This window comes from Hippopotamus amphibius, chromosome 3 (assembly GCF_030028045.1).
Source record: "Hippopotamus amphibius kiboko isolate mHipAmp2 chromosome 3, mHipAmp2.hap2, whole genome shotgun sequence".
Classification (NCBI taxonomy): Eukaryota; Metazoa; Chordata; class Mammalia; order Artiodactyla; family Hippopotamidae; genus Hippopotamus; species Hippopotamus amphibius.
The window spans coordinates 96,017,069-96,043,466 of record NC_080188.1 but is presented as its reverse complement, the minus strand read 5'-3'; the positions used below and the strand labels follow the sequence as shown (position 1 = coordinate 96,043,466).

At 38.1% G+C, this 26,398-nt stretch overlaps 1 protein-coding gene across 10 annotated transcripts in view; it reads right to left on the bottom strand.

The window, feature by feature from the left end:
• The window catches only part of KLHL2 (kelch like family member 2), a 142,285-nt gene that overhangs the window by 11,602 nt on the left and 104,285 nt on the right, over positions 1-26,398 (bottom strand). For 9 of the 10 annotated variants that reach the window (XR_009052541.1, XR_009052543.1, XR_009052544.1 and 6 more), the window contains 4 exons: positions 25,750-25,899; positions 20,650-20,767; positions 1,213-1,410; positions 349-450 (listed from right to left, as the gene is read on the bottom strand). Coding sequence is in view for 5 of the 10 variants with exons in the window: in XM_057726129.1 (XP_057582112.1) it covers positions 349-450; positions 1,213-1,410; positions 20,650-20,767; positions 25,750-25,899 (568 nt within the window). In the remaining 5 variants the exon portion in view is untranslated. Of the gene's footprint in view, positions 1-281; positions 451-1,212; positions 1,411-20,649; positions 20,768-25,749; positions 25,900-26,398 lie in introns of all 10 variants that reach the window. The other variant, XR_009052545.1, reaches the window with a different exon arrangement.

Sequence of the window (26,398 nt, the reverse complement as noted above, 5' to 3'; positions counted from 1 at the left end):
CTATTTAACCTTTTGGGGGGCAAAGTAGGATATAAATAAATAACTGTGGCAACCCATTCCTTAAATGTTAAACAGCCATTCTCCAGAAGCAAAATTTCATATTCATGCCATTTGGTTTGTTCCCCAAATGACTGTGTTAAAAATAGGTAATAATTTTACATAGGTTACACAAAGAGAGGAGGGAGGGGGACACCAGAGTGCAAACATGCCTTATTTTAAAAAAAGATACCTAACATCTTACGATAACCACTATTTTCCCCTTTTAAATGATCATTGCTTGCCCATTTAGAAAACCGGTGTCCAGGTTACTGGAAGAAGCACTCTTAACCAGCAGGAAGCCGACCGCACCTCCAACAACGCCAACACCCACGCTGCTCCTCCTGGTGTTCATGGGAGCCACGTGGAACCACTCGTTAGACTTGATGTTGTACGCTTCCACAGAGGACAGCCCTGTAATGAGCAAAGCACAATGGCTTCACCTCTTCCTCAGGCTCCTTATATACATTAGCAGCTGCATTAAATTGGGCTAAAATCCAACTATATGATGAAGAGGAAAAGCTTCTTTTCCAGAAAGCTCCTACACAAGCTACTGGCATTTATTGGCTTTTCAAACTTTGGAAGATGACTTATACTAAAGCATGAGAAAGAAAATTTATCTTAAAAAAAAAAAAAGTAGAGAAAATTAAAAATATATAGTGTATATATATATATACACTATATATTTTTAGCACAATGCTCTGGGTCTTTAGAAACAACTAATTTTTTAAAGAATCAAATAGCTGCTCTCTCAAAGAATATGCAATCTAGGTAGAGGTGAAAAGACAAAATTCAAAAATTATTATAATGACAAGGTGGAACAGCAAGATAGAGATAGGGTTACTAGGCAATATGACACTATCATGATCTATTTATATCTGCTATATTTTTGTATTTTATTTTTAATTTGTATTTAACTTTCAGTACATCAATCTTACAGGCACATTACCAAAGTAATAAATAATTAAATTTTGCATAAGTAACGAAAAAAAAAAGAAAATTTATCTACTTATCACTCAACATCATTTAAAGGAATTCTGGATGGAAATTTTAAACTTATCTTCATAATACCTGTTAAAACACTCAACTGTCTCCTAATTTTGCCAGGCCTTGTTCCATAAATGTGATTGCTATGCTAATTCTAACGACAATGTAGAAAAGATAAAAGAAAATTGCCTGTACTCCCGTCAAAGCCTCCCACAGCATATAACAGCCCATTCAACACAGCAGCCCCCAGGGTGCTTCTCCGGTCTCGCATGTTAGCAACGCTGGTCCACTGATCTTTCACAGGGTCATAGGAATCCACAGTGCGGACCCTCAAGGAGCCATTAAAACCACCGACAGCAAAAACGAGTCCAGCCATGTAGACCATTCCTGAGAAAAAAATAGAGCAGTTAGTGCTGCATGTGCAACCCAACTGCTTACCACCACCTAAAGACTACATTCCAGTCTACAGCGGTTGTCGGAGTGTAAGTCCCCCTTAGGAGACGTCTGGCTGAACAGGTCCTAAGAAACACTATTCATCAGCGAGAGTACAGTACGACTAGATTGTGCTCCGTTCTACTGCTAAAAAATGCCACGGCATGGGCTGAGGTACGATTTTGACTCTTGACTTTTAAAAGGCTTATTTACAGACTTAAAGAGCCAATATTTTCCAACTACTTGAACCTGTACACATCTCCCATGGCTTTCAATTTCAGACCTTCTTCTCCATAGAAGTTAATTTGCATAACGTGCTCCCACTTTATCATGTTAGTGAGCTAAATCAGGGGTTGGTAAATTATAGCTGGTAGGCTATTTTTGTAGAACCTCATTGAGCTGAGAATGGTTTTTACACTTTTAAATGGCTGAAAAGCAATCAAGGGAGAAGAATGTTTCATGACACATAAGGTCACATAAAATTAAAATTTCAGTGATCATAAATAAAGATTTATTTGAACACAGCCCCAGCCATTCATCATGCTGCTTTCGACTGAAGCAGTAGTTGAGATAGAGACCATATGACCCAGCCACAAATACTTACTTGCTGGTCCTTTAAGAAAAAGACTGCTGGCTCCTGGGCTAATGAGATGCTGGGAGGTCCCTGGACAGAGAAACTAAACTGTAGACTCCAGGTTTCCACCACCTTTCAGTTTCCCAGCCTTTTCATGCTGCTGTCCTGATCTGAGAAGCTCCTCTTCAAGCTGCAAGCCCCAAGCCCCAGTGAAAGCTCCACATTCTCTACGAGGCCCTCCCCAAACCACTAATCCTGAAGGGACTACTGCTAACTCCTGAACCCCTAAAGCAAATAACACCTATTTTAAGGGTAATAAATTTTATACAGTTTGCAATATCACTGCTTTAAATTGATCAAATTTTGTCGTTCTTAAATTCTGTTATGTTTATGTCACTGCACCAGCTTGAGGGCCAGCCCTGTGCCTCACAGTTCTCTACATCCCACCAGGAGAACAGGAATCACCAGCCCCAAGTGTCTGACTCGCCCAGTATTTCACGAGATGTCATCAGGCAAACAGGCACCACTATTCCCTAATGTCTTACCCCCAGTCCCCAAGATACTCATGGATGTGCAGTCCTCCACATGGTATCAAGACTCCGTAGTCCAAATGGAGGGGCCTGTGCTGGCAGCTGGCAGGGACAGGAAGGACTTTTCAGTCCCTGGTTCAATTAGGAAATGAATATTCAAGCTAAATTCTGGAAAATCCAGAGTATGAGAGAAGAGCTGTGGGCAGTGGACAATTTAAGTAGGCAGAGAACTAGCAAATGATTCAGGGTAACCATTAGATTTCCTGAGAACCCCAACAGCAGGGAAACGGCAGATCTCCTGCGAGGGCCCGGGGGCCAGTGAGCAGCGACATATCAGGCAGCACAGCAAGCCATGGAAGAAAATGATAAAAATCTACTGAAGGATGTAAAAGAAGAATGAGTCCTATCAGCCCTGATCCAGTCCTATGACATATTAAAACAGACTGTAGAGCATAGTAAGTAAAACTGTTCTGATACATGAGGCAAGACAAATCAATGGACCAGAACAGAACATTTAGAATAAACGCAGTAAATTTAGGAATTTACTATATGATAAAGCAGCATTTAAAAATGAGTAGAGACAGGTAGATTTGACAATAAAAGGTGTTGGGACAATTAGCTAGCCATTAAAAAAATAAAACCCATATTTCACTTCTTATATCAAAGTCCAGATGTTTTTGATAGGAATATAAAAAGTAAAACTGTGAAAGTACTAAAAATTCATATTTTTAAAATGCAATTTTGTTCTAAGGGAGAAACCTGGCGGAGACTACTTTTACCAAGTGATCAAGGTTAAAATCACCAGAAATAATAATTTCCCCAACCTAGACATGAGAAAACATCAAGCCCAAAACCGAGAGACATTCTTCAAAATACCTGACCAAGTGCTCTTCAAAAGAATCAAGGGCATGAAGATAAGGAAAGACTATGGAACTGTCACAGATCAAAAGAGACTAACCGGACAACTGAATGCAATATAACAAGGGAGAATCAAGATAGCAGAGTAGGAGGACATGGAGCTCACCTCACCCAAAAACGCTTCAACATGCATTGACATGTGCAACAATTCTCACAGAAAACCAACTGGAAACTGGCAGAAGATCTCTTTTACAACCAAAGCTGCAAGAAAGATCTCCAAAAAACCAAGTAGGATGGAGAGAAAAAGGCATTCAGGACAGGACTGGCACCCCTGGGAGGGAACTGTGAAGGAGGAAAGGTCCACATGGGCAGGACCGCACCCTGGGGAGCCCCCTTGCCTGCTGCAAAGTCTGCAGGGGCAGACAGAGGGGCTGCAGGTGCTACACACCTGGGTTCTTGGACTCTTTGAGCAATAGAAATTAGTAAGAGGCCAGACGAGGAACTCAGGCAAGGCTTTACTGGTACTTGTGCTTAGCACAAGGGAGCGAGAACAAGTACAAGATTCTCTTGCTCGCTCCCTGAGGAGAGGGGAGCTGATTCCCTAAATGGGGTAAGGGTGGCAGCACCTTGGTGGATTGGGCTGGAGGCTGGCTCAGGTGGTCTGCCATGCCCCTGGTGGTGCTGTGTGCAGGGATCATGCCCAGTACCCTGCTTTTGCTCCCAGCACCTCAGAAGCAGCAGTTGGGTTTTGGCCTTATTATTCATAACTGCCCTGACAATGCATGTGTGCAGTTCGTTTTAGTCCCTTAGAGTTTCTTTGTATTCTGTTGTTCAAGGAGATGTTTGTTCCGGTGCAAGCACTGCAGTAAAGGGTCCCAAATCCCAGGGAGCAGCCTGTCTTAGAGGGGCCTGGTCTCTGCTCTCAAGGAGTGTGTGGGTGCTGGTTTACTAGTAATCAGGGCAGAGAGAGACTGGAGCTGACAGCTGCAACCTCGCCACACTTCCCAGTCTGAAATGCATGATGGGTGGGGATGCTAGTATGCACAGCGACTAGATGATGAACCTTGGGCAGACACACTCAGGGAGAAGACTCAGTCTAGCTGCACGGAGACAGCCTGGAGGACTGGGGTATGGCCTTATCAAGCCTCAGAGCCCACTGCCAGCATTCACACCATGGGGGTGGGTTCAGCCCCAGCAGACATTGTTGATGCGCACACTGGGTGACACCACAGAAATGCATGTCTTGGGCAGACAGCCCCTTGGGAGGAGTACACAGGGGTTCCTTTTCTGGCTGGAGCACTCTGGTTCTGCCCACCCCACACCGAAGCTTGGAGCCAGATCTAGTGCAGACAGGTCCTGGGAGAGGCATGCCACAGAAGCAGCCCAGGTCCCAGGCGGCAGCACAACCACCTTGATTCCCCAGCACCAGCCCACTCCACACCGCACACCATAGCCTAACACTAGATCTGGGACAAACACAAGGGAGAAAGGGACGCGACCTTGGGCTGCTTCTGGGCAGAACTGCAGATGACTGCAAGAGCGGTGCATAGGTTCACTGCAACCACATGGGCCTCCCCTCTTTGGGACACAGCAAGGGCAATGGAGCCCTATCAACTGAGACTCAGGGCTTTGACTCAAACAACTGGGGAGCAGACCTCGTCCTGACAAGGCTGTGACAGCCACAGAGAAAAGAGGAGGCCCTGACCAATATCCAGTGCAGGCTCTCGACACTGCAACTCCAATCACATCCCCTATCAACAGGATAAGGGCCAGCACACTCTGAGGCAAGTTGTGGCTGGCACATAGCCCTCGTGCCAAAAATATTGGACTTACAGAGTCTACACAGGGACCCTACCACATAGGAACAGCCCTACCAGACCACGATAGATAACTGCTTCTCCTAAATTCAGAGACAAAGTAAAATGAGAAAGCAGAGGAACTGCTTCTAGTTAAAAGAACAAGAGAAATCACCTAAAAGAACAAACAATGAAACAGACCTCTCCAATCTACCAGACTCCTAGTTCAAAAAGGAGGTAATAAAGAGGCTGTAGGAATTAAAGATTATCAGTAAAAATGCAGATCACTGTAACAAGGAACTAGAAATTATAAGATGAACCAATCAAAACTAGACAACTCAACTGTAGAGGTAAAAACAAATCCAAAGGACTTCCCTGGTGGCGCAGTGGTGAAGAATCCACCTGCCAATGCAGGGGACATGAGTTCAATCCCTGGCCCAGGAAGGTTCCATATACCAGGCAGAGCAACTAAGCCTGTGAGCCACACCTACTGAAGCCTATGCACTCTAGGGCCCGAGTGCCACAACTACTGAGCCTGACTGCTACAACTACTGAAACTCATGTGCCTAGAGCCCATGTTCCGCAATGAGAGAAGCCTGTGCACTGCAATGAAGAGTATCCACCACTTCCTGCAACCAGAGAAGGCCCACGCACTTGCAACAAAGACCCAACGCAGCCAAAAAAAACAAAAACAAAAACAAAAAACCAGAAGCAATGAATAACAGACTAAATAATGCAGAAGAATGAATAAATAAGTGATCTGGAAGATAGAATGATGGAAATCACCCAATCAGAGCAGCAGACAGAAAGACAAATGAAAAAAGAAAATACACACACACATGCACACAAAACCAAAGTAACATGAGATCTATGGGATAATATAAAGCATACCTATGCAGAATAGGGGTTCCAGAAAGAGAAGAAAGAGAAAAAGGGCCCAAAAATGTATTTGAAGAAATTACAGCTGAAAACCTCCTGGACTTAAGAGGGAAACAGATATCCAGATAGAGGAAGTACAGAGGGTCCCAAACAAGATGAACCCCATCACACCTACGCCAAGACATTTCACAATTAAAATGGCAAAAGTAAGAAACAGAGAGGATTGAAAGGCAGTAAGAGGCAAAAAAAAAAAAAAAAAAAAAAAAAGAGTCAGTTACAAGGGGATCCCCATAAGGCTCTCAGCTAATTTCTCTCCAGAAAATTTGCAGGCCAGAAGGGAGTAGAATAATATATTTAAATTCCTGAAAGGGAAAAACCTACAACCTTGGATACTCTACCCAGCAAGATTATCATTTAGAATAAAAGGAGAAATAAAGAATTTCTCAGACAAGCAAAAACTAAAAGAATTCAGCAATATTAAACCTGCCTTGAAAAGTCTTCTCTAAATAGAGAAGTAAGAATCTACAGGAAAGGAAAAATCACAATAGGATAAGCAAATATATAAAAGGACTGAAGATCACTTAAATAAGCCAGTACATAGATTAAAAACAAAAAAACTTGTAAAAGAGATTATAACTACAATAAACAGCAAAAGGATAAACATTGAGATGTAAAATAGGATATCAAAATGGCAAAATGTGTGGGAATAAGAAAATGCAGATCTATTAGAATGTGTTTGAAATTTTGACTCAGTCTACAGCAAGTAGATATAGTTATGGGTCAACATATTTGAAAACCAGGGTGACCACAAATAAAAAATACAATAGATTCCCAAAAAACAAAAAGAAAGGAACCCAAATATGATAGAAAAGAAAACCATCAAACCACAAGAGGAGAAACAAAAAGAAGAAATGAACAAATTACAAAATAAATGGAAAACAAGGTTTAAAATGGCGATAGGTACATACCTATTAATAATTACTTTAAATGTCAATGGACTAAATGCTTTAATCAAATGACACACTGGCAGATGAACCAAAAAAACAAGAACCTACAATGTGCTGCCTACAAAGAGACTCACTTCAGTGTGAAAGACACACAGACTGAAAGTGAGAAGATGAAAAATTTTCATTTCCATGCAAATGGAAATGAAAAGAATTTAGGGGTAGCAATACTCATGTAAGACAAAACAGACTTTAAAACAAAGTCCTAAGGAAAGACAAAGAAGGACATTATTTAATGATAAATGGATCAATAAAAGAAAAGAATATTATACTTGTGAACATATGTGTACCCAATATAGGAGCACCTAAATATACAAGACAAATACTAATAGACATTGACAGGAGTAATTGAGAATTAATATTGAGAAACTGACAGGAATATGATAACAGTAGGTGAACTTAACACTCCACTGACATCAATGGACAGATCTTCCAGACCAAACAAACAAACAAACAAAAAAAAAAAAACAATAAGGAAAGAGAAGTCCTAAATGATACAACAGACAAGTTGAACTTAATTGATATCTACATGACACTATATCCAAAAACACCCAGGATACACATTCTTTTCAAGTGTGCACAGAACATTATCTAGGATAGACCACATACTAGGTCACATAACAAGTCTCAACAAATTTAAGAAGATAAAAATTATTTCAAGCATCTTTTCTTACCACAACAGTATAAACCTAGAAATTAACCACAGAAAGAAAAATGGAAAAAAAACAAACACACGGAGACTAAACAACATGCTACTAAAAAACCAATGGGTCAATGATGGGATCAAATAAGAAGTCAGAAAATGCCTTGAGACAAACGACAATGAAAACACAACCTTACAAAATCTATGGGATGTGACAAAAACGTTCTAAAGTTCATAGCCACACAGGGCTTCCTCAAGAAACAACTCAAACAACCTAACCCATCACCTAAAAGAATCAGAACAAGAACAAAACCCAAGGTCAGCAAAAGGAAAAATAATAAAGAAAAGAGAGGAAATAAAGAAAATGAAGACCAAAGGGGGTTAAAAACCCAACAGAAAAGATCAATAAAACCAAGAGTTGGTTTTTAGAAAAGTTAAAATTGACAAACCTCCAGCTAGGCATACCAAGAAGAAAACAGAGTGGACCCAAATAAAATAAGAAATGAAAGAGGAGAAATAACAACCACAGAAATACAAAAAAAACTTATAAGAGAATACTGTGAAGTTATATAATGACAAATTGGACAGCCTAGAAGAAATGAAAAAATTTCGAGAAACATGCAACCAGCCAAAATTGAGTCAAGAAAAAACAGATAATTTGAACAGACTGATCATTAGAAGTGAAATAGAAACTGTAATGAAAACAACTTTTGCAAATGAAAGTTTAGGATCATACAGCTTACCTATCCTTCTCAAACTATTCCAAAAAATTATAGAGTAAGGAACACTTTCAAAGTCAGCCTATGAGCACACCATCACCCTGATACCAAAACCAGACAAGGACACTACAAAAAAAGAAAATTACAGGCCAATATCTCTGAAGAATATAGTTGCAAAATTCCTCAACAAAATATTAGCAAATTGAATCCAACAATACAAAGAAAGGATCATATATCATGATCAAGTTGGCATTCCAGAGTAAACGGGTGGTTCAACATATGCAAATCAAGCAATATGATATACCACCTTAACAAAAGGATAAAACCCACACGATCATATCGGTAGACACAGAAAAAGCATTTGATAAAATTCAACATACAGTCATGACAAAAACTCTCACCCAAAGTGGGTATAAGGGGAACCTATCTTAACATAAAAGCCATTTATGACAAACCCACAGCCAACATAATACTCAATGATGAAAAGCTGATAAACCTCCCACTAAATTCAGGAATAGGACAAGGATGTCCACTGTTATCATTTCTATTCAATACAGTATTAGAAGTCCTAGCCATAGCAATCAGACAAGAAAAAGAAATAAAATGTATCCAAACTGGAAGTGAAGAGGTAAAACTGTCACTATTTGCAGATGACATGACACTCTATACAGAGAATCCTAAAGACTCCACCCAAAAAGTATTAGAATAAATAAATAAATTCAGCAAGGTAGCAGCATACAAGATGAATATACAGAAATTAGTTGCATTCCTTTACACAAACAATAAAATATCAGAAAGAGAAATTTAAAAAAAAATCCCATTTAAAATCCCAACAACCTAGGAATAAACTTAACCAAAGAGGTGAAAGATCTATACGCTGAAAACTATAAAATAATGGTAAAGGAAGCTGGAAAGAAATCTCATGCTCTTGGAAAAAATTAATGTTGTTAAAATGACCATACATTTTATAGATTAAATGCAATCCTTATCAGAATACCCATGACATTTTTCACAGAACTAGAACAAATAATACTAAAACTTATATGGAACTATAAAAGATCCAGAGGAAAAAAAGATGGCGGCGAAGTAGAGGGACGTGGAGTGCATCCCTCTCCACAGATGCATTGGGAATGCATGGAAGGATGCACTAATTCCCACAAAGAACCAGCTGAACACCAGCAGACGGCCTCGGACACCAGAAAGGACCGTGGGGAGCCCGACATAGCCGGTAGGGAGGCATCTACGAGGGCTCAAAGAGGGTGAAGCAGCAGAGCTGTGGCAGACGGGAGGGAGTGAGAAACATACGGAGGGTCTGCAGCGCAGCTCAGTGTTCCCGGACCGAGAGGTCGATCCACGGCTGAATGGAGGGGCCGGGAGCGGGAGCGTGGGAACCGGAGAGCTGGTTCAGGGTGAGAAACATTGTTGCCAGTAGGGTGACGGACCGAGAGGATAGGAGGGAGGAGGTCCGCGGAGAGGAGTGCCCGTCCCTGAGAGCTGCCCGGCCATGATGGCGGCTGGAGGCTGCAGGCTCACGGGCAGGGGGGAGGAGCCATGAGCATAGCCTCTCTCTCTCTTTCCCCGCCTCTGCAACAGGCAGTGGAGAGATGCCCTGTGGGCCACCTAAGGTACTCAGGGATAACAAGCACCCTCAGGCACTCGGGCGGGGCTAGATTAAAAGCCCTTGCAACGCCAGCAGCAGGGAGGCTGCCCAGAGAAAAAAAAAAAAAAAACAACAGCAACAACAAAAAAAAACCCTCGAGAGAGGCCCAACCCTAAGACTTTCTGTTTACACCTGAGCCACCAGTGTCCCTCTGCAACAGGCACCACCAAGCCCGACTAAGACAACAGTGCACCACTGCTCACTCACTCCTAGGAGAAGGAGCCAATATTGTACCCTCTCCCTCCCCACACACCGACGCTAACAGACGAACAACAAAGGAACCTCTGCTGGTCACAGAATAACGCAAAAAAACCCAAGGAAAGGAGAAGGACACTTACAGCTGAGACACTAAGGAAACAGAAATAGTAGTATCAATACCTATTGAACTGGTCCATTCTGGGATCAGTTCTGGATTTTTTTTTTTTTTCTTTCTCTCTCTCTCTTTTTTTTTTTTTTTATTAAATACGATCTTAGCTCTAAGGGATCTACAAATTTTATAACAATTTTTTAATGATATTTTTTATTCTTTTTTTTTTTTGCCTTTTTATATACTTCTATATCTAGCTAAGTTTTTGGTAGTATGGACAATACATCTTTCATACTTTCCTTTCATCCTATCTTTTATACATTTCTATTCCTTTCTATTTATTTGCATATTTCCAACCACACTACGCTCCTCTGTTCCCCTTTCTTCCAGCCTTTTTAAGTTTATTTTATCTTAACATACTTATAAGCAACACTATCAGTCTACTCAGATTCCTTGCTCTATTCTCCAGATGACGCACTGCCTTGGTATTTAATATTAGGCTTTTGTCTTTATCTTAGTTCTTAGTACAGTTGTCTAATTACATTCTGAGAATCTCCATTCTCTCTGGTGGTAATCTGGTTCTTTTCTATATTTGATCCTAGCTTACAAAATCTCCCTGGATTAACGTTTGTATGTGTAAGGTGTTATTTGTTTGATTGTTTGCTTTTGCTTTTGTCTCTGATTTGTTCTGTTTCAGTTGTCAATTTCTGCTGGGTTTCTCTTTGAATATCTGATAGCACACTGGGGTTTTGTCAGGTCTTTCTAGAGCCTTATGTCCTAATGGATTGAGTAATTGTGTGTCTTATACATGTATGTGTTTCCTAGACTTAATATTTGCTTAATCCAATACTTGGACATTAGTCTGAGGCTTGGACAGTCTTCTATAAACACCTCTATCGCCAGGACAAGCAACCCCAAAAGTCTGGACAACCATGAGGAAACAGAGAAATACCATGCAGGCAAAGGAGCAGGAAAAAAACCCACAAGACCAAATAAATGAGGAGGAAATAGGAAAAATGCCTGAAAAAGAATTTAGAGTAAGGATAGTAAAAATGATACAAAATCTCAATAACAAAATAGAGAAAGTACAAGAAACAGTTCATAAGAACTCAGAAAAACAAACAGCCATGGATAACAAAATAACTGAAATTAAAAATACTCTAGATGCTATAACCAGCAGAATGACTGAGGCAGAAGAACAACTAAGTGAGTTGGAAGATAGAATGGGGGAAATAAACGCCACAGAGCAGGAAAAAGAAAAAAGAATAAAAAGATTAGAAGACAGTCTCAGAGACCTCAGTGATAACATTAAGCATACCAACATTCGAATTATAGGCATCCCAGAAGAAGAAGAAAACAAGAAAGGGTCTGAGAAAATATCTGAAGAGGTTATAGTGGAAAACTTCCCCAACATGGAAAAGGAAATAATTCACCAAGTCCAAGAAGCACAGAGAATCCCATACAGAATAAACCCAAGGAGAAATACACCAAGGCACATATTAATCAAACTAATGAAAATTAAACACAAAGACAAAATATTAAAAGCAGCAAGAGAAAAGCAACAAACAACATATAAGGGAAAACCCATAAGGATAACAGCTGACCTTTCTACAGAAACACTGCAGGCCAGAAGGGAATGGCAGGATATACTGAAAGTCCTGAAAGAGAGAAACCTACAGCCAAGAATACTCTACCCAGCAAGAATCTCATTCAGATTTGAGGGAGAAATCAAAAGCTTTCCAGACAAGCAAAAGTTAAGAGAATTCAGCACCACCAAACCAGCCTTACAACAAGTGCTAAAGGAACTTCTCTAAGTAGGAAACACAAGAAAAGGAAAACACCTACAAATACAAACCCAAAACAATTCAGAAAATGGTACTTGGAACACACATGTCAATAATCACTTTAAATGTAAATGGATTAAATGCTCCAACCAAAAGACACAGATTGGCTGAATGGGTACAAAAACAAGACCGTTCTATATGTTGCCTAAAAGAAACCCACTTCAGACCAAGGGATACATATAGACTGAAAGGAAAGGGATGGAAAAAGATATTCCATGCAAATGGAAGTCAAAAGAAAGCTGGAGTAGCAATACTCATATTAGACAAATTAGACTTGAAAGTAAAGACTATTACAAGAGACAAGGAAGGACACTACATAATGATCAAGGGATCCATTCAAGAATATATCACAATGGTAAACATCTATGCCCCCAATATAGGAGCACCTCAATACATAAGGCAAATGCTAACAGCTATAAAAGGGGACATCGACAGTAACACAATAATAGTGGGAGACTTGAACACCCCACTTACATCAATGGACAGATCATCCAAACAGAAAATAAATAGACACACAAGCTTTAAATGACACATTAGACCATCTCGACTTAATGGATATTTATAGGACATTCCATCCAAAAACGACAGACTACACTTTCTTCTCAAGAGCACATGGAACATTTTCCAGGATAGATCACATCTTGGGTCACAAATCAGACCTCGGCAAATTCAAGAAAATTGAAATCATATCAAGCATCTTCTCAGAGCACAACGCCATGAGACTAGATATCAATTACAGGAAAAAAACTGCAAAGAATACAAACACATGGAGGCTAAACAATTCACTCTTAAACAACCAAGGAATCATTAAAGAAATCAAAGAGGAAATCAAAAAATATCTAGAAACAAATGACAACGAAAACACAACAACCCAAAACCTATGGGATGCAGCAAAAGCAGTTCTAAGAGGGACGTTTATAGCAATACAGTCCTACCTTAAGAAACAAGAAAATGATCGAATAAACAACCTAACCTTACACCTAAAACAACTAGAGAAAGAAGAACAAAGAAACCCCAAAGTGAGCAGAAGGAAAGAAATCATAAAGATCAGAGCAGAAATAAATGAAAAAGAAAGGAAGGAAACCATAGCAAAAATTAATAAAACTAAAAGCTAGTTCTTTGAGAAGATTAACAAAAGTGATAAACCATTAGCCAGACTCATCAAGGAAAAAAGGGAGAAGATGCAAATCAACAGAATTAGAAATGAAAAAGGAGAAGTAACAACGGACACCTCAGAAATATAAAACATCATGAGAGACTACTACAAGCAACTATATGCCAATCAATTGGATAACCTGGAAGAAATGGATACATTCTTAGAAAAATACAATCTTCCAAGACTGAACCAGGAAGAAATAGAAACCATGAACAGACCAATCACAAGTACGGAAATTGAGGCAGTGATTAAAAATTTCCCAACACACAAAAGCCCAGGACCAGATGGGTTCACGGGCGAATTCTATCAAACATTTCGAGAATCGCTAACACCTATCCTTCTCAAACTCTTCCAAAATATTGCAGAAGGCAGAACACTCCCAAACTCATTCTACGAGGCTACCATCACCCTGATACCAAAACCAGGCAAAGATGTCACAAAAAAAGAAAACTACAGACCAATATCACTGATGAATATAGATGCAAAAATCCTCAACAAAATACTAGCTAAAAGAATCCAACAGCACATTAAAAAATTCATACACCATGATCAAGTGGGGTTTATCCCTGGGATGCAAGGATTCTTCAATATACGCAAATCAATCAACGTGATACATCATATCAACAACTTGAAGGATAAAAACCATATGATCATTTCAATAGATGCAGAAAAAGCTTTTGACAAAGTTCAACATCCATTTATGATAAAAGCTCTCCAGAAAATGGGCATAGAAGGAAATTACCTCAACATAATAAAAGCCATATATGACAAACCAAAAGCCAACATCGTTCTCAATGGGGAAAAACTGGAAGAATTCCCTCTAAGAACAGGAACAAGACAAGGGTGTCCACTCTCACCACTATTATTCAACATAGTTTTGGAAGTATTAGCCACAGCCATCAGAGAAGAAAAAGAAATCAAAGGAATCCAAATTGGAAAAGAAGAAGTAAAATTGTCACTCTTTGCAGATGACATGATATTATATATAGAAAACCCTAAAGACTCTACCAGAAAACTGCTAGCACTCATTGATGAGTTTAGTAAAGTAGCAGGATACAAAAGTAATGCACAGAAATCTCTTGCATTCCTATACACTAACAATGGAAGAGCAGAAAGAGAAATTAAGGAAACTCTCCCATTCACCATTGCAACCAAAAGAATAAAATACCTAGGAATAAACCTGCCTAAGGAGGCAAAAGACCTGTATGCAGAAATCTTTAAGACATTGATGAAAGAAATCAAAGACGACACAAACAGATGGAGGGACATACCATGTTCCTGGATTGGAAGAATCAACATCGTGAAAATGACTGTACTACCCAAAGCAATTTACAGATTCAATGCAATCCCGATCAAATTACCAATGGCATTTTTCACACAACTAGAGCAAGGAATCGTACGATTTGTATGGAAACGCAAAAGACCCCTAATAGCCAAAGCAGTCTTGAGAAGGAAAAATGGAGTTGGTGGAATCAGGCTTCCTGGCTTCAAACTATACTACAAGGCCATAGTGATCAAGACAGTATGATACTGGCACAAAAATAGAATGGAAGATCAATGGAATAGAATAGAGAACTCAGAAGTAAGCCCAAACACATATGGGCACCTTATCTTTGACAAAGGAGGCACGAGTATACAATGGAAAAAAGACAGCCTCTTCGATAAGTGGTGCTGGGAAAATTGGACAGCAACATGTAAAAGAATGAAATTAGAACACTTCCTAACACCATACACAAAAATAAACTCCAAATGGATTAAAGACCTACATGTAAGGCCAGACACTACAAAACTCCTAGAGGAAAACATAGGCAGAACACTCTATGACATACATCAAAGCAAGATCCTTTTTGACCCACTTCCTAGAATTATGGGAATAAAATCAAGAATAAACAAATGGGACCTCATGAAACTTAAAAGCTTTTGCACAGTGAAAGGAACCATAAACAAGACTAAAAGGCAGCCCTCAGAATGGGAAAAAATAATTGCCTATGAAACAACGGACAAAGGATTAACCTCCAAAATATACAAGCAGCTCATGCAGCTTAATACCAAAAAAGCAAATAACCCAATCCACAAATGGGCGGAACACCTAAATAGACATTTCTCCAAAGAAGACATACAGATGGCCAACAAACACTTGAAAAGATGCTCAACATCACTCATCATCAGAGAAATGCATGTCAAAGCCACAATGAGGTATCACCTCACACCGATCAGAATGGCCATCATCACAAAATCTGGAAACAACAAATGTTGGAGAGGGTGTGGAGAAAAGGGAACTCTCCTGCACTGTTGGTGGGACTGTAAGTTGGTACAGCCACTATGGAAAACAATTTGGAGGTTCCTGAAAAAACTACAAATAGAACTACCATATGATTCAGTAATCCCACTCCTGGGCATATACCCAAAGAAAACAATAATCCCAAAAGAAACTTGTACCATAATGTTTATTGCAGCACTCTTTACAATAGCCAGGACATGGAAGCAACCTAAATGCCCATCAACAAATGAATGGATACAGAAGATGTGGCATATATACACAATGGAATATTACTCAGCTATAAAAAGGGATGAGATGGAGCTATATGTAATGAGGTGGATAGAACTACAATCTGTCATACAGAGTGAAGTAAGTCAGAAAGAGAAGGACAAATATTGTATGCTAACTCACATATATGGAATCTAAAAATGGTACTGAGGAACTCAGTGACAAGAACAACGATGCAGATACAGAGAATGGACTGGAGAACTCGAGGTATGGGAGGGGGCGGGGGGTGAAGGGGAAACTGAGACGAAGTGAGAGAGTAGCACAGACATATATATACTACCAAGTGTAAAATAGATAGTCAGTGGGAAGTTGTTGTATAACAAAGGGAGTCCAACTCGAGGATGGAAGATGCCTTAGAGGACTGGGGCGGGGTGGGTGGGGGGGACTCAAGGGTGGGGGAGTCAAGGAAGGGAGGGAATATGGGGATATGTGTATAAAAACAGATGATTGAACTTGATGTACCTCCAAAAAAAGAAAAAAAAAAAGATCCAGAGGTGCCAAAGAAATCCTTTGGAAAAAGAACAAAGCTGGAGGCATAACTCTTCCAGATTTTACGTGCTACTACAAAGCTTCAGTAATCAAAACAGCATGGTATTGGCACAAAAACAGATATACAGATCAATGGAAGAGAAAAGAGAGCCCAGAAATAAACCTACACACCTATAGTCAATTAATCCACGACAAAGGGGACAAGACTATACAATGGAGAAAAGATAGCTTCTTCAACAAGCAGTGTTGGGAAAGCTGGACAGCTGCATGTAAATAAATCAAATTAGAACACTCCCTCACACCACATACAAAAATAAACACAAAATGGTTTATGACCTAGATGTAACACATGATACCATAAAAGTCCTAGAAGAGAACACAGGCAAAACATTGTTGGAAATAAATTATAGCATTATTGTCTTAGAGCAGTTTCCCAAGGCAAAAGAAATAAAAGCAAAAATAAACAATAGGACCTAAGCAAACTTAAAAGCTTTTGGACAGCAGAGGAAACCATCAACAAAATGAAAAGACAACCTACAGAATGGGAGAAAATATTTGCAAACGATGCGACTGACAAGAGGTTAATATCCCAAATACACAAATAGCTCATATAATTCAAAAACAAAACAAAACAAAATAAAAAACCAACCAAATCAGGAAATGGGCAGGACACCTACATAGATATTTCTCCAAGGAAGATATATAGATGGACAACAGGCACATGAAAAAGATGCTCAACATCTCTAATTATTAGAAAAATGCATGTCAAAACCACAAGGAACTCAAAATGGGTTAAAGACCTAACTGTAAGGCCAGACACTATAAAACTCCTAGAGGAAAACATAGGAAGAACACTCTTTGACATAAATCACAGCAAGATCTTTTTTGACCCACCTCCTAGACTAATGGAAATAAAAATAAAAATAATAAGTGGGACCTAATGAAAGTTAGAAGCTTTTGCACAGCAAAGGAAACTATAAACAGGACAAAAGGACAACCCTTAGAATGGGAGAAAATATCTGCAACGGAATCAACAGACAAAGGAGTAATCCTCAAAATATATAAACAGTTCATGCAGCTCAATATCAAAAAAACAAACAACCCAGTGAAAAAATGGGCAGAAAACCTATATAGGCATTTCTCCAAATAAGACATACAGATGGCCAAGAGGCACATGAAAAACTGCATGTTATTAGAGAAATGCAAATCAAAACTACAATGAAGTATCACCTCACAGCAGTTAGAAAGAGCATCATTAGAAAATCTACCAACAATAAATGCCGGAGAGGGTGTGAAGAAAAGGGAACCCTCTTGCACTATTTGTGGGAATGTAAATTGATACAGTCATTATGGAGAACAGTATGGAGGTTCCTTGAAAAACTAAAAATAGAATTACCATATGACCCAGCAAGCCCACTACCAGGCATATACCCAGAGAACACCATAATCCAAAAAAAGACACATGCACCCCAATGTTCACTGCAGCACTACTGACAATAGCCAGGTCATGGAAGCAACCTAAGTGTCCATGAACAGATGAATGGATAAAGAAGATGTGGTACATATTTGCAGTGGAATATTACTCAGTCGTAAAAAGGAGCAAAACTGGGACATTTGTAGAGACATGGATGAACCTAGAGACTGTCATACAGAGTGAAGTAAGTCAGAAAGAGAAAAACAAATATCATATATTAACACATATATGCAGAATATAGAAAAATGATACAGATCAACTGGTCTGCAAGGCAGAAATAGAGACACAGACGTAGAGAAAAAACATATGGACATCAAGTGGGGAAAGCAGGGTGGGGGGTCGGATGTATTGGGAGATTGGGATTGCCATATATACATTACTAATAAGAAAAAAATATCAAATTCTACACTTTAAATACCTGCAGTTTACTATATGTCAATTATATCTCAATAAAAATTCTTAAAAAAAGAAAACAAAAAACACAAGGAGGTATCACCTCACAGTGGTCAGAATGGCTATCATCAAAAAGTCTACAAATAATAAATGCCAGAGAGGATGTGAAGAAAAGATAACTCTCCCACACTGTTAGTGGGAATGTAAATTGGTGCAGCTGCTAAGGAAAATGGTTTGCAGTTTCCTTAAAAAACGAAAACTATAACTACAATATGACCCAGCAATCCCACTCCTGGGTATATATCTGGAAAAGATGAAAACTATAATTCATAAAGATACATGCATTTCAATGTTCAGAGTAGCACTATTTGTAATATTTACAGTAGCACTATTTACAATTTACAGTGGCCAACACATGGAAACAACCCAAGTACCTGTCAACAGATGACCAGCTTAAGAAGAGGTGTTATACATACAATGGAATATTACCCAGCCATAACAAAGAATGAAATACTGCCATTTGCAGCAACACAGATGGACCTAGAGAATATCATACTAAGTGAAGTCTGACAGACAACTACTATATGACATCACTTATATGTGGAATCTAAAACGTGATACAAACAACTCTACATACAAAAGAGACTCGCAGACATAGAAAACAAACATAGTTATGAAACAGGAAAGGGGGGAGGAATAAACTAGGGGTATGGGATTAACAGATACAAACTACTACACATAAAACAGATAAACAACAAGGATTTACTGTATAGCACAGAGAACTATATTCAATATCTTGTAATCATGTATAATGGAAAATAGTCTAAAATAAATATAAATAAATCACTTTGCTGTATACCTGAAACTAACACAATATTGTAAATCAACTATACTTCAATTATAAATAAGTAAATAGACAGATAGATAAATACATGCATGCATGCATGCAATGTGGTATCCTGAAATAGAATAGAACATTAATGGAAAAAATGGTAAAATACAGTAAGTCTGTAGTTTATGTAATAGTAATATACCAATGCTAATTTCTTAGTTTTAATAACTGCATCACAGTTATATAAGATACTACTATTAGGGAATTACACACACACAAACAATTTTTGAGTAAGGCTTTTCTACACAAGAAACAAATCCTTAAGTCCAAGGACAAAATTCTGATGTACAGGAATTCATAAAAAGTTAATATTGTTACATGGCAAAAATAACACAAAAATAATGCAAGTAACATCAAAAGATAAAAGATTAATACAAACAAACACTCACACCACAAATGACAGACAAAAGGGCTGCTTTCCATAACATATCAAATCAATAAAACAATATAATAAAAAAATGGCAAAAATCATGAACTGACCATTCAGAAAGATATTTAACTTTCCTCATAATAAAAGTGCAAAGCAGATGATATAGCATTTTTCACCTACCAGACTGCAAACCTCAAAACATTTAATTATAAGGTGCTATAGGCTATGTACCTATGAAATTTGTACCTTCATATTTTATTGTTAGTGAAAGTAATAATTGGTGTATCTTCTTAGGAAACTCTTTGAATCATTACTTCTAGTTCTAGAGTTTCATCCCACTAAAATATATTAGCATATATACATAATGATGTATGTATAAGGAATTCATTACAGCACTGTTTCTAATATAAGATTAATATTCAAGTAAAAACTAGTAAAAATTATACTACGACCAGACCCCCTCCAACAGCACTAAAGGAATGAGTTAACTCTATGCTGTTCTGTAACAATCTCCAGGATGTACTGCTAAAGGACTACCATGAGAGAAATGTTCCCTACACTTAGAACTCATTTTGCTATGGGAGCTATGATTCATGGATGCAGTTGTGAGTCCCAGGAAGAATCCTTAGAATTTGCAACTGTCTTTTCTGATTGCAGTTTTGGCTAAATAAGTTCCATTTCAACAAATGCTTGTAAAACGGGTTCTTGAAGAAGGCAACTGTGGCTTCTATCTAAGTCAGGAATCTCACAGAACTAAGGGTCTCAACCTAAAGAATTCTTTCTCAACACTTCAGCAAAGGTACCTAGGAAAATATCCAACAAATTGCTAGCTACTCCACCTTATACTAGAGAATCAGAAAAATATGGGAACTGAAGGAGAGCAGCTATCCCCATCGACGTCTTGTGAGGTACAAGGCTCCTGAATCACTGTTTAATCACACGGTTATTTTAACCAAAGCTTTTCCAATTAAGATTCTTCTAGTTAATAAAAGAAAACCTATGAGAGAAGCTCCCAATGGCCCAGCAAGAGGGAAATGACCACAATGCATCATGCTTACCTGCTCTACATCTCCTGGAAGGCAATTCTGCTACTTGGTGCCATCGTTCTTCTTTGAAGTCATAGCATTCCACACTTCGGATAGCCTTTGGTGCTTGGCCACCAACCACCACCATTAACTGGAAGGGCAGAAGTATAAGCTCTTGTACAAAAAACTACTGCATATTCAGATATTTAAAATGTCTTACAAAGACAATGACATGGATAATATTAGGATGAAGATGGTAGGGTGAGCTGGGGGAAACAACCACCTAGTCAACATTTAATAAACATCAACAAAGGGGGCACATGTGTGTTAGAACTACAATTCTATTTTCTAGCACATTTAGTCAAAAATAAGGATATCAGAGACTAAAATAAGTTTCTGATCCTTCAAGCAAAAGCAGTGTTTAAGCCAAAAACAGCAGGCAGTCAGCACTGGCAAGGCTGCAGTATGTCATAGGGCTTGCTATAAACTAGATCCCAGCTTTGTAATGACCAGGAATTGGATCTCCACAATCTAGGAAAGCAGACAGAAGTGCAATTTATGTTAGTGGGCAGGTGAGGTGAAAAGGACAGTAAGATATTAAAAGAAAGATGGAAGAAGGAAAAAACAAAAACTATTGAAAAAGGAGGACTAATTGAATTGAAGTTCACAAGAGAGCACAGATTCCCAGATGTCAAGTAAAGAGACCTCCCTTGGATGACCCACAAATAAAGCAACCAAGAGGACAGGTAATGGAGATACCAGAAATCACAACAAATGAATGAACAACAGTCTAGCACTGAGAATAGGTGAGGTCTGTAAACTTCTTCAGTTCAACTCAATCCAACAACTACTTATTAAGTGCCTATCATCTGTATTTGATCAGAACTATACTAAGATGTTCTATGTAAGATATTTAAGACATGGTTTCTACCCCCAAGAGCTTATTATAGATATCACTAAGGAGACAAGTCTCTAAAGCAATTCAAGAATAATATACAATTGCATGTGACCAGAAAGCTATGATTATAGACATTAATTGCTATTCCTGATCATAAAATGAAATGTAGCCATAATTTACTGAAAGCTTCCTGCAGGGGGTGGAACCTTGAGATAGATGGAATTTAGCAATTAATGTGTTTGTCCTTTAATGAGTAAAAGTGGGCAGATTGGGCACCCTTTGGAAACACTGAACACACAGCTGTCAATTCAGAAGAACATAAAAGTTAATGCTGTCACATGTGGAACACTGTAAAGAATGGCAAGGACCTTTCAAGGGAAAAGTGAGATGATAGGAAAAATGGATGTTCAAAAGAAACAAAAAGTCAAAACGAACATAAGATGGAATGACTCATACATACAAAAAGGGGAGGTTTGCAACCTTGACTGAGAAATGACCTACCTGTACTTAGAACTACAGAAAGATAGGCACACAGAAATCAGAGTAAATCCTGTTTCCAAAAAGAGGCCTATTTTAGTAATTTATTTACTGGAAAGTAGAAAGAATTTTAAAAGTCTTAAAAAGAAGACTGAATGTAGCACAATTATATAATTTTTTTTCAGACCTGCCATCCTTGTAGTGTTGAATGCAAATAAATAAAAGGAAGAATTAACAAAGAAAATCTGCAATACCCTTCCCTCTAATTCCCAAAGGAAAAACAGGGAAGGGTAAGGTTATGAAATCATAGAGATGTAACAGACAGTAAGATCAATCCTGTATCTAGGGATCTATACAAGATCTATCTGTGCTTAAACTTTTAAACTCTGCCCGGCAGTTAGACAACAGTTGAAAGGGGCTTGGTTAACATCTCTGATGAAAATCACTTTAAACAAATCTTTGAAGGAAATACTTTTCAAAAAATCCTTGAGAAACAATATGGTTTATTAAATTTCATGATTCTCAACTATGAATCATATTTCCATGCAATAGTTCACTTCTTGTACATCAAAATGAGGATGGGAGGGAAAATGTGCTACTGAATACAGAAAAAGGTAGTAATATCTGTCCTTTACTCACCCAAGAGAAGTAAAATGGGGGGAGGATTTAGAACTCCAGGAATCAGAGATAATGGGGAAATGAAGAATATATAATAGGAAGAGGAGAGCAGGGATATTTGTATGAGATCAAGAGACGGTGCTAAAAACCACTGTGCTACTACCATCAAAAAAGGTGTCATGACCCTGACGCCCCAATTATTTGTAAAAGACAGCTGATCTCACTTGAGAAACATCATGCTAGTTATGCTAATGTAAAGGAATAGAAAAACTGGGAAGACATTTGAATGGAAAAGTTAAATGTGACATATTTAAGGAAGGCAAGGGGTTGGGAGTTATACAAATTCAAGTGACCATCCTGAAATGTAGATCAATTAAACTTTGCTCTTTCATTTTCTTCACCTATTAAATATTAGTTTAAAATTGCCTCCTGAAATATCACATTTCATAATTTTCCAACTAGAAATCTCAACAGATCTCCTGGGTAAAATAAAGAAAAATATATATACAGAAATAATATGATAGCATTTGTAAAAATACAGATTCCAAAGCTAAAAAGAAACTAACAATAAAGCACAGTAGCAAAACATACTCAGTTTCTCATTATATTGTCCAAATCCAAGAGTGCCTCACACAAGACGGCTTATTACTGAAGATACAAAACTAATGTCTGAGATACAAAAAGATCTTTCACGCAAACTAGTATGAGTCCACAGTATCAGAGCCTAGTAAGTCACTGTCATGGTAGAAGTATTATCTATTATTCGAGCACTGCTACCACATTTTGTCTGATATGTCTTATCATGATCATGATAAAATGCATCATTACTGTGAAATACGTCAGCAAGAGAAATTAATCTTTGCCTCATTCTTACCTACCTTAGAATCAATCTTGAATACAACCATTCTAAAATGATGAATAGTGCTGTTGAAAAAAGAATCCAAACACAAGCACTTTTTCAAAAACATGTTCAGATAAATAAACTTTGAGGAGAGACTGCAAATGCAAAATTGCAGCAGTGAGTTCCCTAATACCTGTCAGGTCTGCCACATCCCTCCCCAGCCACCCTGAGAGAGCAGAAGAGAACCTTCATGGACCTGCATACCCACCACAAAATTAAAGCTAAGAACTGAGAATCCCAAAGTTTAATACAGTTGGGAGGGTCATTCCAAAGCCACAACCAGAGAAGCCGAGACAGTATCAACTGAACAGATGATTACAACTCTACAGAAGAGACAATACTTGATAGGATTTTACCAAGAACTCTTTAGAGTATTTTCAAAAGTGACATGCTTATTATAGAAATTAGAAGAGAATTAGTTTTTACTCTAAAGGTTAAGGCATAGCTAAAGAGAGCAAAGCTAAAGATGCCAGCAGAGGGAATGCACAAGTTAAAAAGAGATCTTTTACAAATATGAAGTCTTTAAAAAGTATTAAAGATAAAACAATTTAGAAGGAAGTTAAGACCAGCATAAAAAAAAAAATAATTCAAATGGGCTAAGGCTATGAACAGCTTTTATAATCTATTTTTTTTCTAAGAACAAAAACTGACACCAAATAATATGGATAAATATGAAGTAATGAAGACTTATAGAGATGGCTACTTACAAAAGGAGGTAAAAGGGTATTTGGAAAATGTAAACACTTATAAAATCAGCAGACCCAGATGGCATGCATACTAAGATGTTAAGGGAACTAGCTAATGTACTTACTGAGCCACTTACAATTATTTTTGAAAAATCTTGGAGAACTGAGGAGAGATCAGAAAATTTAAAAACGGCAAATACCAATTTTCAAAATAGGGTAGGAAGTGAGTGCCTTGTAAATACCTTTTAAGTGATAATAATTCTCAGTAAAAATTTAGAATATTTTGAGAAAAGCATTCAAACTTCTAGGAGCCTATGAAACGATACTTAGAGGGATGTCAAAAAAAAATCACGCCATATTTGAATCTATATGATCCTGAATCTCATCAGATGTTCTATGCCAAATTACCTTTTCTGGTTTAGATAATAAACATAATGATATGGACTGAAATTTCCTACAAACGTACTAGTCAGTAAGTGGGTATTTTTAATGAGGTATCACCAGGGAGAGTATTGAAGTCCATTCAAAATTAAAATATTTACTAATGATTTAGAAAAAAGGAGGGAGTAGCACACTGGCAAAATACAGCTGGTTCTAAATAAGAACTTTTGTTAACAATGGGCAAAACAGAAAAACACTACTAACATGGATCTGAAGCAATTAAAATGTAGACAAAAAAAAGACAGAAAACCAAAAAACACTAAATAAAAGCATTAAAGTGAAAGAATTTAAAAAATATAATTTAATGGAAAGACAAAGTAATAACTAAGGATGACATAAGAAAACAGTGGATAACAGATTAATTCTTATTTCTTAATCCATCACTGCCCCAGACATACATGAGAGCTAAAAATCAATACATAAATGCATTATATTATGGATCATTCTGATTAGACCATACACAACGTGGTGCTGAAAGTGCTGATCTCCTAGTAATATAAAGCTGCAAACAGCAGAAGGAATTGCAAACAGAGAGACAGAAATGAGGGTTATCTGTAAGGAAAATTAAATCAGTAAGACATGAATGGCTTCAACTAAAAGGATAAAGGTAGGATATGAACTTCCACAGAGGAATTATATGAACACTGGAGATCTGGGGAGACACATGGAGCATCTAGACTGAAACGGCCATGTGTGATGTGTGAGTGAACCATCAAACAGGACACAAGAGATAACAGGAAGGAGCAAACAGAACAAGCCAGCATCCTTAGTTCTTAGCAATTCTGTGAAACTGCTCGGCTTTCAGGTATTATCCAAACATGTAGCTCACAAAGAAATCAAACCTAGTCTGAGTTTCCTTTCTGCTGTAACTGGAGCTAAAAAAACTCAGAAGGGACAAATACTGGTTGCCTCTGTTCCAGAAGAGTGACATCATGTGGTTTATAAAGACTGAGTCCATCCCAACCCCTCACAGACAAAATCAATAGAGAAACTGAATTATAAACACTTCAATGAATTCCTGGGCACACGGAAATTCAGATGAGTAACATATTAACAGCCTCGCTACGGGCCTTACAGACGAGGTGGTAACAAGTATGAACAGCAGATCCTACTTTGGGCAGGTTCATGGGTGTCCTCAGGCGGGTCCGGACACTCTTCATTAATATACGCTGCTCTGTTGGTAGCAGATGATACTTCATAGCTTCAATGAGGTAATCTTTGCAAGCACTGCTGTTCTTCACCAGTGCTTCTTCCTCAACCCTCTGCAAGAAGAAATCAGACCCACCCTGTGAGGGGACTACTTCATGATAAAACTGACAAAGGAACAAGTAAAGAGGAGGAAAAAAGCAATAACTATCCCCTCCAGTTCAGTCTAAAGTTACAGAGGAAAGTTTATAAATATCACTAAAAGAAAAATGATGCCCCTAAATGCGCAAGTATCTGGTCTGCAGAGAAAATATATATATATATATAAGTAATAACGAAGAACTGCAATGAAAATTATATATTTCAATGTCAGCTATAGAATAATCTTTAGGTAATATTATGTTCATCTATTTGTTATCTTTAAACGTTAAGCCAAATAGTAAGAAAAATAAGAAAATTTAGATAATGAGTCCTTCAGGTGGAGGAGGTAATATTTATAAATTAAAGGCATCGTTTTAAAACACAAATAAAATACCCAGAAAAGGGATTCAAAATACTTTATAACAATGTGGCTACACCACAAATAAACCTTGTCCTTGCTATCCCTGACCTCAA